We start from the raw sequence: 14,713 nt of genomic DNA on the forward strand, positions 1-14,713 counted from the left end.
AATTTGAATCCCTCCCTTTTGCACCACTGCTCAAGCCACGTATTTATTCTAACTATCCTGCTCCCTCTACTCTGATTAGCACGTGGCACTGGTAGCAATCCAGAGATTACTACCTTTGAGGTCCTACTTTTTAATTTAACTCCTAGCTCCCTAAATTCAGCTTGTAGGACCTCTTCCCGCTTCTTACCTATATATTGACCTTTATTGCAAGGGAGATAGAGTATAAAATTAGAGAAGTCCTGCTACAACTGTACAGGGTATTGGTGAGACCACACCTAGAGCAATGCATACAGTTTTGATCTCCTTATTTAAGGCGGGATATACTTGCATTGGAGACAGTTGAGAGAAGCTTTACTAGTTTGATTCCTGAGGTGAAGGGACTGACTTATGAAGAAAGGTTGAGCAGGCTGGGCCTATACTCATTGGAGTTTAGAAGAATCAGAGGTGATCGTATAGAAACATATAAGATACTGAGGAGTTTCAACAAGGTAGATGCAGAGAGGATGTTTCCTCTCGTGGGGAAATCTAGAACTAGGGGGCATAGTTTGAGAATAAGGGGTCACCGATTTAGAACGGAGATGAGGAGAAATTTATTTTCTCAGAAGATCATAAATTTTTGGAATTCTCTGTCCCAGAGAGCTGTGGAGGCTGGGTCATTGAATAGATTTAAGGTGCAGATAGCCAGATTTTTGAGTGATAAGGGAGTGAAGGGTTATGGAGAGTGGGCAGGGAAGTGGAGCTGTGCCCAAGATCAGATCAGCCATGATCATATCAAATGGCAGAGCAGGCTCGAGTGGCCAAGGTCCTACTCCTGATCCTAATTCTTATGTTGTTTTAAAGAGTGAAGTATGGATGCAAACACAATCAACATTATTTTTTTATCTGACCCTTTTCTTGTTGATTAATTGGTGAAATATCCCAAATATTAAACTCCAGCCCAATTATTGTGGTAATAAATATCAGCAGAAAGGAACCACAACTGTCAGAATGGACACAATTCAGTCGGGGACAACAGCAGAAGCCAAAACGTGCAGTCACTTGTAAACTCACTGGTGTTTTAGCAGGTTGAATATCTGATAGAGAATTCAAGCTCTGCAGCCTGGCTGCAGTTTTGTGAAAACACAGACCACATTGCATTAAGTCATCAATCAACTTGACATTTTAGGACCTTGGGTAGCGAGCCAATTAAAAGGTTAAAAGACTATCAAATGAGCCAATAAGGTCAAAGAAGGCGAGTTCTTTTCTGTAAATTGAACCAGGTATAAGTACAGCCATTTTGGCCATGTGGTCTCAGAAGGACAAAGGCCTAGCTTAAAGCCAGAAGCTTGTTGCTGCTGCCAGAATAAAGTTACATTAAAACTACAATCGGAGTTCGCATTTCATTGAAAATTAAGAGGCCTAACAATTTTGGCGTCACGAACAAGATCGCTGAGGAAAGAAACTGAATTTTGGACATCGGACCGACATACTGAGGTAAGGACTCCTCTTTATAAAAGTCCTCGGTCAAAACTCTAAATTCGCCTCTCCTTCTACGCGATTCTGAAAGCCTCCGGTTTGCGAACCCTCCGGTTGGTAGTCGGCTCGAGGTCCCATAGACATCTAAACTTCGGCGGTGTGTTAGTTAATTAATCACCGACCTATTGATCGGCTGGAAAGCCTACGACTCAAGACCCCCAGTAAAGAAATCAGTATTATGGCAGCAGGAGATAAGAGCAAAGAATTGCCTGCAACTGTTAAAGGTGGGCGGGCACCATCTGAGGTTTCGATAGATGAAATCCTCCAACAGTTGAAAGAATATATAGAGCAACAATTCGACTTATCTAAAACCTGTATTAAGATCGAACAAAAATACGGTACCTCCAAAGGACAATGGTCCTTGGACGAGATTAAAAGGGTCTGGGGAAAAACGACTCGTATGAAAAATAAAGAACGAACTAGATGGTCCCTAGCGGTTATGGGACAGATCTGAAAGCGGAATGAAATTCTAATGTGTTCCCAACATGATCGAGAACTGACCAGTACAAAGGACCAATTGCAAGCAGTTTGTGCACAGCTGCGATCGAAAAGATTTGAACTTGAAAAGTCGGAAGTGGAAGTTAAAGATCTTAAAGGTGAAATTAAAGAATGGAAAAAATCATTAGGTCAAGAGACAGTCATAGGAAAAGGAAAATGTATCGGTCAATTCCCAGGGTACCCATGTTTGGATAAATTAAAAGTGCAAACCTGAGGACACGACCGAGGAATAGATACGGATTCTGAATCCTCTGACGATACAGGGTCGGAGGATGAAGAATTAGGGGTGCGCTTTGACGAGTTATAGTCAAATCAGAAGAGACTGCGGATGAGGGCGGAACCAAAAAAACGAAGAAAAGGGTGTATGCAGAATACTTATTTCATGATCCGGCAGACCCAGAGAAAATTGATAAATGGTCCAAGGAATTGCCCAATCCAAAGAAAGGGGGAGTAAAAACGTGGGACCAATTGGACCGCTTAAGAAATATATATCAACTTCATCCCTGGGACGGAGTGCAAATTTTGACCATAATGGTGCCAAAAACACAAGGAAGAAAATTGCATGACAAGGTAGAAGAAGCTTTGGGGCAGAATGAGCAAGAATTAAATGCAGGGTGGGAGGCGATTAAACACTGGCTGCAAGCCTTCAGTCCAGCTAAGACAGACTGGGGAAAAATTGCAGCCTGCCAACAGAAAGGAACAGAGGAGGTCCTGGAGTATGACGAGCGGTTTAGATGCACGTGGCTAGAATATTCGGGTATGAATAATACGGATGAGGAAATGGATGAACAAGTGTTTGGACCCCTGAAAGCAGCTTTCGTGGCAGGTCTAAAGCCAGAACTGTCCAAAATGCTTAAGGTAGTGTTACCGGACTGGGAAGGTAGAGGAACTACCTTTGCAGCATTGGTGGATCGATGTAACCAATTAGATCAGGGATATGGGAGCTAAAGTCCGAGCTGTACAGGCTATGGGATGGAAATCCCAAGATTTCGACAAACAGTCATTTGGAAAATTACCCGGAAAATGTCATTATTGTGGGAAAGAAAGTCACTGGGCCAAGATGTGCAGGGCAAAACAGCAAGGTCACGGCCGGGGAAGAGGACGCAGCCAGGGATACAATTCAGCCAACAAGCCAGGCTTGTCACAAGATAACGACCTCATAGAAGCATTTAAGCGACTGACAATACAACAACAGAAGAAGTTACTTAGGATAGCAAAAAACGATTAGAGCCCACCCTGGCCCCCCTCCTCGCACTAATACAACAAAGGGGAGATGGGCTACATATAACTGTGAGGGTGGGCGATAAGGATGTGGACTGTCTTTTAGACACAGGGGCGGAATTAACATGCTTACCCCTACAATATGGAAACTTTTTGCCGTTGGATGGTAGGGCACCTACAGCCTATGGAGTTGAGGGCCATAAAATGGAAATTAAAAGTACTTATAGGGCTGGGTCCACATGAACTAACCACGCCGGTCTGGATAGGCCCAGTAGATCAACCCCTTTTGGGAATGGACGTTCTAATCCAAATAGATTCATCGTTGCATTTCGAGGATGGTCGGGTGACATGGTCAATTAGAACTTTGAAGAAAGAAGAATTGAAGGATCACCCGATATGGGCTAAAGATAAGAACGATTGTGGCCTACTCCAGATGGAGCCTGCGTCATTTACCGGGACCAAGCCTCCATGCACTAAACAATATCCCATCAGTCCAACTGCCATCGCGGGAATCTTACCGGTTATTCAGCAATTGGAGAAACAAGGGGTGCTTATTAAAACGCATAGCTCCTCCAATAGCCCCGTGTGGCCGGTACAGAAATCTAATGAGACTTGGCGTTTGACTGTCGATTATAGGAAAGCTAACCAGTGTATTGATCAAAAAGCTCCTTTGGTCGCAGATCCCTCCACCATTTTTAATGCCCTCAAACCGGAACATAAAAATTTCTCGGTTATAGATATGGCCAACAGAATTTGGTCGGTGCCTCTGGCACCGAAGGTTCGACAGTGGTTTGCTTTCACGGTCCAAGGACAACAGTATACTTGGACCCGGTTACCGCAGGGTTTCCACAACAGCCCTACGGTATTCCACATGGCTTTACAAAGCCATTTGTGAGAATTACCTCCCCTGTCATCCACAGTCATCCAATATGTAGACGATATCCTGCTAGCTTCAAACACGGAAGAACAGCATGAACAAGATTTACGAGCTTTGCTGGACCACCTTTGGCTGAAAGGACATAAAGCCAGCATCGACAAAGCACAAATATCCCAAGAAGAGGTTGTATACCTGGGACAAAAGATTTCACAAGGAAAGAGAACTTACCCAGGATAGAACTGCAGCCATTCGGGCTGCTAAAAAACCCAGCACTATTCAGGAACTAAGGTCTTTTTTGGGATTGTGTAACTTTAACAGAAATTGGATTGACTCCTTCACACAGCTTGCTCAGCCACTGAATGATATTTTAAGGGGGAAACGTGCCTCTAAAGAAGCCATCACCCTCACTAAGGAACAGCAAGAGGCCTTCCTGAGTTTGAAAAAGGCTTTGTGTTCGGCACCGGCTCTTGGAATCCCAGACAGTGGTAAGCCATTTACCCTGTTTGTCCATGAGAAAGAAGGATATATGACAGCTATACTGACACAAGAACATGGGGATCGACAAAGACCTATTGGCTATTATTCCGCAAAACTGGATGCGGTAGCCCTCGGATGGGGAAGTTGCCTAAGGGCCATGAAAGCTACATGTCGAGCGGTAATGACCACTGCGGGTCTAGTCCTCGACCAAAAGCTGATTGTCAAGTGTCCCCACACCGTACACGCTTTGCTGTCTATGAATAGAATGTCTCAGGTGACAGGAGCAAGATGGACCCGCTGGACAGCAGTTTTGGAAGCTCCTAATCTCCATATCGTCCGGGCCAGCCCGGTTAATCCCGCAACTATGCTCCCGATGTCAGAATCGAGGGCGCAAGAGGGGGGAGAATGTGAAGAGATTGACTACGTGGAGATTTTAAAAGAAACAGAAGAAGCAGCCTTAGCAGCAGAGGAGCCTCTGCACAACCCAGACCTCATCCTGTTTACAGATGGTTCCTCCTTTGTTGACAATGGTACCAGAAAAGCAGGATGGGCAGTTACAACCTTATATGAGGTAGTGGCAAAAGGATGTTTACCCTCAGGAACGTCAGCACAACAGGCCGCGTTAAGGGCCCTGTCAGAAGCATGTCGAATAGCAGAAGGACAGACAGCTAATGTCTACACAGATTCGCGTTATGCTTTTGGAGTCGCTCCCGACTTTGGTCTGTTATAGCGGAAAAGAGGATTCCTCACTGCTATGGTACACCTATCCGAAATGGGAAAGAAGTCCGAGACTTACTAGAGGCCATACAATTACCTCAGGAAGTGTCCATCCTGAAGTGTAAGGCCCATACCAAGGAAAATACCACAGAATCACAGGGAAATGCCCTAGCTGACCAGGCAGCTAAAGATGCCGCCTCACAGGGCGTTCCCCCAGAAGAGCCAACACAGATGTGCAGATTGAAAACACTCAAGACTCTGACACGAGACCTTCAAACTATGCAAGGCGAGTGCTCCCGAGAGGAAAAATGAACATGGATTGAGGCAGGAATTAAGCTATGTGAAGATGGTGTCTGGAGACAGAGTTACCGACAAGCCAGTCACGCCACAAGCGCTTATGCCTTTTTTAGCCCAACAAGTCCACTCGTGGGGACACTTGGCCTCACAACAGATGACGGCACAGTTCCAGAAAAGCTGGTGGGGTCGGGGATTTAAAAAACATGCCCAGTTGGTAGCAGACCGCTGTGTGGTCTGCCAGAAAAATAATTCTGAACCCATCACGGTAATGCCCCAACTGAGGCCCCCTGCCCCTGTCAGACCATTCCAGCATCTGCAGCTTGATTATATATCTATCCCTCCATGCCAAGGATACACTAACATTCTTGTCATGGTCGACAGATTCTCTAGATGGGTAGAAGCTGTCCCAACTAAAAGAGCCACAGCCAATCACACTGCAAAGGTCTTGTGTAAGGATTACATTCCCCGATGGGGAGTCCTGAGTAGCATTGACTCAGATCAGGGAACACACTTCACAGGTGCTGTCTGCCAAGAAGTCTGTAGGTTACTGAACATTACATGGGATTTACACTGTCCTTATCATCCACAATCATCAGGACAAGTAGAGCGAATGAATCGAACTCTGAAACAACAGCTTGCCAAATATCACCAAGAAGGAACACCATGGCCCCAGGCACTACAAATAGTGCTATGTAGCATTAGGGCAACCCTGAACAGATCTACAGGTCTAAGCCCATTTGAAATTATAACAGGAAGACCCATGTCACTGCCAGGAACTATTGATTTATGGAAAGCTGATGTTCACTTAATGAGTGACACTTTGTTATCATACTGTCAGAACCTAACCAATGCTATTAATTCTGTTTCCTGACAGGTATCGGCAGCTTGGGGTAATCCACCCGAAGGAGGACACGACATCATCCTGGGAGTCTGGGTGTATGTGAAAAATTTTCATAAAGAACCTTTGGGTGCCAAGTGGGAGGGACCTTATCAAGTGTTATTGACCACCCAGGCAGCTGTTAAAATCCAAGGAAAGAAAGCCTGGATCCACGTTTCACACGTTAAATGAGCACCCGTAACTGAAGCTGAAATCTAATAAGAACAATTACTTTTTGCCAAAATGTATAAATTTGCTGTATTACTGATTGTAGGTATTCTAGGCATAGGCCTACTTCTTACTAGCCAACCCTCTGCACCAAAGGGAAATAGTAGGGTAGCAAGGGAATTATAGTAACTGCTCCCGGAATTCTGAAAAGGGAGGTACTTGCGCCCAACTCGGAACTGAGTGTTGCACATATAAGCAACCCCCATCATTCACTTTGTGGAGCAGAGCCACTGAATGGGTGTTACTACAGTTGTACAGGGCCTTGGTGAGGCCACACCTGGAGTATTGTGTACAGTTTTGGTCTCCTAACTTGAGGAAGGACATTCTTGCTATTGAGGGAGTGCAGCGAAGGTTCACCAGACTGATTCCCGGGATGGCGGGACTGAGATATCAAGAAAGACTGGATCAACTGGGCTTGTATTCACTGGAGTTCAGAAGAATGAGAGGGGATCTCATAGAAACATTTAAAATTCTGACGGGTTTAGACAGGTTAGATGCAGGAAGAATGTTCTCAATATTGGGGAAGTCCAGAACCAGGGGTCACAGTCTAAGGATAAGGGGTAGCCATTTAGGACCGAGATGAGGAGAAACTTCTTCACCCAGAGAGTGGTGAACCTGTGGAATTCTTTACCACAGGACGTTATTGAGGCCAATTCACTAACTATATTCAAAAAGGAGTTCGTCCTTACTACTAGGGGGATCAAGGGGTATGGCGAGAAAGTAGGAATGGGGTACTGAAGTTGCATGTTCAGCCATGAACTCATTGAATGGTGGTGCAGGCTCGAAGGGCCGAATGGCCTACTCCTGCACCTATTTTCTATAACTTTTATTCTGGCAGCTGCAACAAGCTCTTGGCTTTAAGCCAGGCCTTTGTCCTTCTGAGAACACATGGCCAAAATGGCTGTTCTTATCCTATATCAATTTACAGAAAAGAACTCGCCTTCTTTGACCTTATTGGCTCAACTGATATACTGTTAACCCCTTATTGGCTCACTGCCGAATGTCCTGAAATGTCAAGTTGATTGATGCAATGTGCTCAGTTGCACTCTGACTGGGGGGGGGGGTCTGTGTTTTCTCACAGCTTTGCAGCCTTTTTGAATTCTCTATCAATCCCACTTTTGATTCTTTCACAAACTGAATCATAAAACATCAGGTATCACTGGTTAAACATTCTACAGTATAATTTTATACATGTTAATAGAGTTTCCTCTAAAATTTGTTGCTGTGTTTCGCCACATATCCGGACTAGTAGCTTCCACGCAAATTTAACAACCCGAGTTCCATCGTGGCCACAATGGAAGTCTGGTTTTAGTAGGTTAATTAACCTTATTCCAATTTAATCCAAATCAATATCTTAATTCAACCAGTAAACCACCTTCCCTTAAGCATATCATACCCCTGTGTCTCACCTGCAGGACAGCAGCTACAGCCGCCTGGTCGCAACAACATTTAATCAACATAAACAAACAATATAAAAGTAAAACAATTACAACAAATAGAATTAAACCTTCCACCAATGAAGTTCCTATTGAACCTAGCCATTCAGTGGCTCCTGTGAAGTGTGTTCCCTGATCTGAGTCAATGCTACTCGGGACTCCCCATCGGGGAATGTAATCCTTACACAAGACCTTTGCAGTGTGATTGGCTGTGGCTCTTTTAGTTGGGACAGCTTCTACCCATCTAGAGAATCTGTCGACCATGACAAGAATGTTAGTGTATCCTTGGCATGGAGGGATAGATATATAATCAACCTGCAGATGCTGGAATGGTCCGACAGGGGCAGGGGGCCTCAGTTGGGGCATTACCGTGATGGGTCCAGAATTATTTTTCTGGCAGACCACACAACGGTCTGTTACCAGCTGGGCATGTTTTTTAAATCCCCGACCCCACCAGCTTTTCTGGAACCGTGCCGTCATCTGTTGTGAGGCCAAGTGTCCCCACGAGTGGATCTGTTGGGCTAAAAAAGGCATAAGCGCTTGTGGCACGACTGGCTTGTCGGTAACTCTTTGTCTCCAGACACCATCTTCACATAGCTTAATTCCTGCCTCAATCCAGGTCCATTTTTCCTCTCGGGAGCAGTCGCCTTGCATTGTTTGAAGGTCTCGTGTCAGAGTCCTGAGTGCTTTCAATCTGCACATCTGTGTTGGTTCTTCTGGAGGAACGCCCTGTGAGGCGGCATCTTTAGCTGCCTGGTCGGCTCGGGCATTTCCCTGTGCTTCTGTGGTATTTTCCTTGGTATGGGCCTTACACTTCAGGATGGACACTTCCTGAGGGAATTGTATGGCCTCCAGTAAGTCTCTGACTTCTTTTCCATTTCGGATAGGTGTACCAGCAGCAGACCAAAGTCGGGAGCGACTCCAAAAGCATAACGCGAATCTGTGTAGACATTAGCTGTCTATCCTTCTGCTATTCGACATGCTTCTGACAGGGCCCGTAACTCGGCCTGTTGTGCTGACATTCCTGAGGGTAAACATCCTTTTGCCACTAACTCATATAAGGTTGTAACTGCCCATCCTGCTTTTCTGGTACCATTATCAACAAAGGAGGAACCATCTGTAAACAGGATGAGATCTGGGTTGTGCAGAGGCTCCTCTGCTGCTAAGGCTGCTTCTTCTGTTTCTTTTAAAATCTCCACGCAGTCATGCTCTTCACATTCTCCCCCCTCTTACGACCCCGATTCTGACATCGGGAGCATAGTTGAGGGATTAACCGGACTGGCCCGGACGATATGGAGGTTAGGAGCTTTCAAAACTGCTGTCCAGCGGGTCCATCTAGCTGCCGTCACCTGAGATATTCTATTCATAGACAGCAAAGTATTTACGGTGTGGGGATAGAAAGAGGTCAGTCTGGGAATCTGGAGAGCCCGAGTTGAAATGGAATCGGAGAGTTAGTGAGGAGAGAGAAACACAGAGAGGCTGGAGGGACCGGGGAGCTAACAGCAGGATGTCTCCGTCCCATCCGCTCGCTGCCTTTAAGTTGCTCTGTGTCGCCGCCTCTCGTTTCATGTCTGACCCAGCTCTGGTTGTCAGAGAGATTTCCCACAGAGTCGCGGACATGACCGACACTGCAGCCGCCGAAACCGCTCCTCCTGCCACCGCCGCCGCTCAAACCAAGGCTCCCCGCTCCGGGCCAGCCGCTCCCAAGTTGGGCGAACAGATCCTCAAGGTTGTGGCCTATGGCAGTGATCGCAAGGAGATGTCCCTGGCCGCGATAAAGGAGGCTCTGGCGACCAAAGGCGCCGATGTGGAGAAGCGTGGGTCCCAGATCAGGTTCAGTATCAAGAAGAATGTGACACATGGTTCCCTGAAGCAGATCAAGGGCCCGGGCACCTCGGGCTCCCTCACAGTCGCTCAGAAAGAAACCTCGGGGAAAGTGGGAAGGAAGGTGAAGAAATCTCCAGCCAAGCAAACCAGCACCAAGAAGGCCACAGGCGCAAAGGTGAAGGCGGCCAAAAAGGTGGAGAAACCGAGGGTCAAGGCCACGCCCGAATCAGCAAAGACCAAGAAAGCAGCGGCCAACAAGTAAATAAAAAGGGCAACTTGTAAATATCTGAACCCAAAGGCTCTTCCCAGAGCCACCGCGCCTCTCAGACAAGAGCTGATCCCGGAATCAAATGATCCCTGTCCCGGGGCCGGGCTCAGATCCCAGACAAAAATCATTGAAAATGATCCCAGGATCCCGGTGACTCGCTGACATTAGCTGCACCCACTCTCCCCCAGTGTCTGCACCCTCCCCTCCCCCAGTGTCTGCGCCCTCCCCTCCCCCAGTGTCTGCGCCCTCCCCTCCCCCAGTGTCTGCGCCCTCCCCTCCCCCAGTGTCTGCGCTCACCCCTCCCCCAGTGTCTACACCCACCCTTCCCACAGTGTCCGCAGCCACCCTTCCCACAGTGTCTGCACCCATCCCTCCCCCAGCATCTTCACCCACCCCTCCCCCAGCGTCTGCACCCACCCCTTCCCGTGTCTGCAATAAAACACACAGAGAATGGGATATCCGGCCCGGGCCTCGCTGTAACTGGGATTGGTGTTGGGCTCCAGTCTCAGTTCCTGGTCATTGTCATTTCACAGATTCAGGGGGAGAGTCTCTGTGAGTACTGGCGGCAATAGCCCGCCTCACAACTGAAACCCCAGACACCAGATTCTCCAGCCAGCACAGGCTCACCCTATTGGGCCTTCCCGGGCTCACCCCATTGGGCCAGCACGGGCTCACCCCATTGGGCCAGCAGAAAAGGCCCAGTGACCAGCAGAGAAAATCAGCAGCTGATTGATTCTATTCTCACTTTGCGCACAGCGGGTGCAGAACTGAACCCAACTATGTAAGCTGGAAATGATGAACGTCATCGACCTTTGTATGTGGAAGGAGAAATGTTTATCTGTGGGAAAATATTTCAAACAGCACTGTGACTGGAAAAACATTGAGACACACACACACCCGAGTGAGAGCATTCCAGTGCACTACCTGTGGAAAGAGCTTCAATCAGTTACACAGCCTGAAAAAACTGCACCATTCACAGCGGGAGAAACTACACGTGTTCTGTGTGTGGACCAGGCTTCAACTGATCGTCCAACCTGGAGAGACACAAGGACAACCGCACCATGGAGAAACCGTGGATGTGGGGACTGAGGGAGGGGAGTCAGTTCCCTGTCTAATCTAGAAATTCATTGTCGCAGTTACACTGTGTGAGGCTGTTCACATGCTCCGTGTGTGGGCAGGGTTTCACTCAGTCATCCGATCTGCTGAAACTCCAGCGAGTTCACACTGGGGAAGTGTGGGAAGGGATTCACTCAGTCATCTGAATTGCGAGTTCACAAGTGACTGCAGGAGTTGGGTCCTATAGTTATTTCTGCTGTTAATCGCATCCTGGCTGAATCGTGTTCGTTCTGTCAATTGGGATTTGTTTCTGCTGATGTTAACAATCCGGAAAACTGGGCTGGAGTTGAATATTTTGATATTTCAAATTACACAGTGTGTCGATATATGATGTCTCCATAATAAGAGGAGACAAATTGATGTCCTGTTACTGACTGCTCCATGTTGCGCCTTTTCTCCTTTCTAACTCTAGATTGTTTCAGTTCTCATGCCTTTGGTTACTGTCAGGGACAGGTCACAGTCCCCCTTACCTTCCAGAGTGCCTTGCTTTGCCTTGGTGTCCAGGGTAAGGATAGCTAACACACCCGGGATCACTAAACACAAAACCCAGTCTGTTAATCACTTTCAGCTACAGGACTTAGCGTGTGCCCCACAGCATCTCTCTCACCTTCGCTGTTTGAATGAAGCATCACGCCTGCAAAGCTGGTTTCAATTTCAATTTGAATCCACTTAGTAAATGCATTTTTTAAAATATGTACAATAAACCGATCACATCAAATAATTGGCAACGGTTTACAGTCAACAAGATGAACAAGTAAAAACATCATGGCCCAATAACACAGCTCTATACTCACAGGAGAAAGTCTGTTGTCTAAGTTCTCGAATGTTAGTTGGTGAGATGAGAGACTGAATCTCTTTCCACACTCAGCTGGTAAACGGTCTCTCCCTGATGTGTTTCCACCCAACATACATCTGCAACACTGTCCCCACACTTAGAGTGTTGAGTCAACGGGACACGAGTCTCACAGGCTAGACGATTGGTTGAAGGTGCATCCACACACAGAACAGAGAGACAGACTATTATCTGAATGGTGACAGATTAGGAAAAGGGGAGGTGCAAAGAGACCTGGGTGTCATGGTACATCAGTCATTGAAGGTTGGCATGCAGGTGCAGCAGGCGGTTAAGAAAGCAAATGGCATGTTGGCCTTCATAGCAAGGGGATTTGAGTACAGGGGCAGGGAGGTGTTGCTACAGTTGTACAGGGCATTGGTGAGGCCACACCTGGAGTATTGTGTACAGTTTTGGTCTCCTAACCTGAGGAAGGACATTCTTGCTATTGAGGGAGTGCAGCGAAGGTTCACCAGACTGATTCCCGGGATGGCGGGACTGACCTATCAAGAAAGACTGGATCAACTGGGCTTGTATTCACTGGAGTTCAGAAGAATGAGAGGGGACCTCATAGAAACATATAAAATTCTGACGGGGTTAGACAGGTTAGATGCAGGAAGAATGTTCCCAATGTTGGGGAAGTCCAGAACCAGGGGTCACAGTCTAAGGATAAGGGGTAAGCCATTTAGGACCGAGATGCGGAGGAACTTCTTCACCCAGAGAGTGGTGAACCTGTGGAATTCTCTACCACAGAAAGTTGTTGAGGCCAATTCACTAAATATATTCAAAAAGGAGTTAGATGAGGTCCTTACTGCTAGGGGGATCAAGGGGTATGGCGAGAAAGCAGGAATGGGGTACTGAAGTTGAATGTTCAGCCATGAACTCATTGAATGGCGGTGCAGGCTAGAAGGGCCGAATGGCCTACTCCTGCACCTATTTTCTATGTTTCTATGTTTCTATGTGTCCTGTTTCTCACCGCTGTGATTGGTGTTTTTCCAAAGGCTGATGATAAGGTGATCCTGATGAATCCGGTGAATCTCTCAAATCTTGACGTGATGTTTGGTTTGAGTTTCCCAGTTGCAGATCCTCCCCTTCTAATATCCTGCAAATGGAGGTTACACAAGTTGTTACTTTAAGTACAGGATAGAAATTTCCACTGTGGTGGGCATCTGAGCCGAGTCCAATCCTGCCCTCAAATGACATCCACACACTTCCCAGTTGAGGTCATTGGATCAGTGCCAAGAGCAGAGGCAGTGACTAATTTTTACTCATATTTAGCCCAGTGGTACTGAGGACAATTATAACCCCTGAACTGCTGCCTTGGCTGAGATCAGCTAACAGCCCCGATCAAGGATCGAACTTGGGAGTATTGCAGAGTGTTCTAAAATATGGGGGGGTTAGAAAGAATATTTTGAAACAAATTTTACTCCACCTTTAAGCAAAACTTTCGGCACACTGCACAATTCTGAAGTCTTTCCAAATTAGACAAGCAAGTCAAATGGATCATAAAAACAGTGAGACATTTTGGAAAGGCGCAAATCCCCTGAAATAGACAGCTTTACAATCAGTGCACAGTACAGAAGGGAACGACTGTTAATGGGAGCTCAGTTCGTGAAGTCCTCCGACACTCCGAAATAAACTGGACTGTTCCTTTAAGTATTGATAGGCATAGAAAAGCGTGTCCCTGTCCCTTTAAATATCTGCCCCATTCCCTCAGGGAGGAGGAATAGCGCGCGGCCTCTTTATATCCTGACCCAGCAAGCACCACCGGATGGGCTCCCGCAGGATCCTAAAGATCTCAGACTATTTAAGCATCAATTTATGCAGAATAACTGAAAAGTGTGTACACAAAGTCTTTGCTATGTCTGTGTCTGTAAAAAAACACGTAATTCTTAATGTTTGCTAGTCAATTCCACAGAGATAAGTTATTATCTTCAACAGTTATTTTCCAACATTTTATTTCCTATTATTTACAATGTGATTGCAGTGTTTAATCTCTTTACCATTTATTGATGACCCATTGTCTGTGTGCTCTTGTTTAGAAAGTGATGTCACTCTGACCATTCCGTTACCAAGGTGACCGTCTGTCCGCATTATTCAGTGGGAAAGGGGATTAAATCTCACCGAGGGTAATGAGCAGCCACCCACCAGTTTCTGCGCTTTATTGTCCAGTGATCACCTCACCATCACACAGAAGCTCCTCAGACTTAACTCCAGTGTGGATGCCTTGTGTAATTAATGTTAAAAATGAAATTGTTGGGGTGAAAGAGGAGTTGGGTGAGGGGGGTTTGGGGAGTAGGGGTGAAAGAGGAGTTGGGTGAGGGGGGATTGCGAGAAATGGGGTGATAGCGGAGTTGGGGTGAGGGGTTGGAGAGTAGGGGTGAAGGAGGTGTACGAGTAAATGGGATTTACTGCACATTAATCGCCTCTGTTGAACTATGATGCGGTTTATTTTTCCTTTAAAATGTTTTGTATTGTGTGTTTCACTGAAGTTAGATGCGGGGCTGCAGTTCCTTGCAGGCACTGGGCT

At 46.6% G+C, this 14,713-nt stretch overlaps 2 protein-coding genes across 2 annotated transcripts in view; both read left to right on the forward strand.

Moving 5' to 3' along the window:
- The window catches only part of LOC139266728 (zinc finger protein 235-like), a 72,318-nt gene that overhangs the window by 31,219 nt on the left and 26,386 nt on the right, over positions 1-14,713 (forward strand). The gene's annotated exons all lie outside the window — the stretch shown is intronic.
- On the forward strand, positions 9,762-10,232 carry LOC139266999 (histone H1.5-like). Its single transcript, XM_070884631.1, has one exon. It carries the CDS (start codon positions 9,762-9,764, stop codon positions 10,230-10,232), a length of 471 nt encoding a protein of 156 aa, XP_070740732.1.

Source organism: Pristiophorus japonicus, chromosome 7 (assembly GCF_044704955.1).
Source record: "Pristiophorus japonicus isolate sPriJap1 chromosome 7, sPriJap1.hap1, whole genome shotgun sequence".
Taxonomy (NCBI): domain Eukaryota; kingdom Metazoa; phylum Chordata; class Chondrichthyes; family Pristiophoridae; genus Pristiophorus; species Pristiophorus japonicus.

Coding starts and splice junctions, on each gene's coding strand:
- LOC139266999 (XM_070884631.1), top strand. CDS start 9,762: ATGACCGACACTGCAGCCGCCGAAACCGCTCCTCCTGCCACCGCCGCC.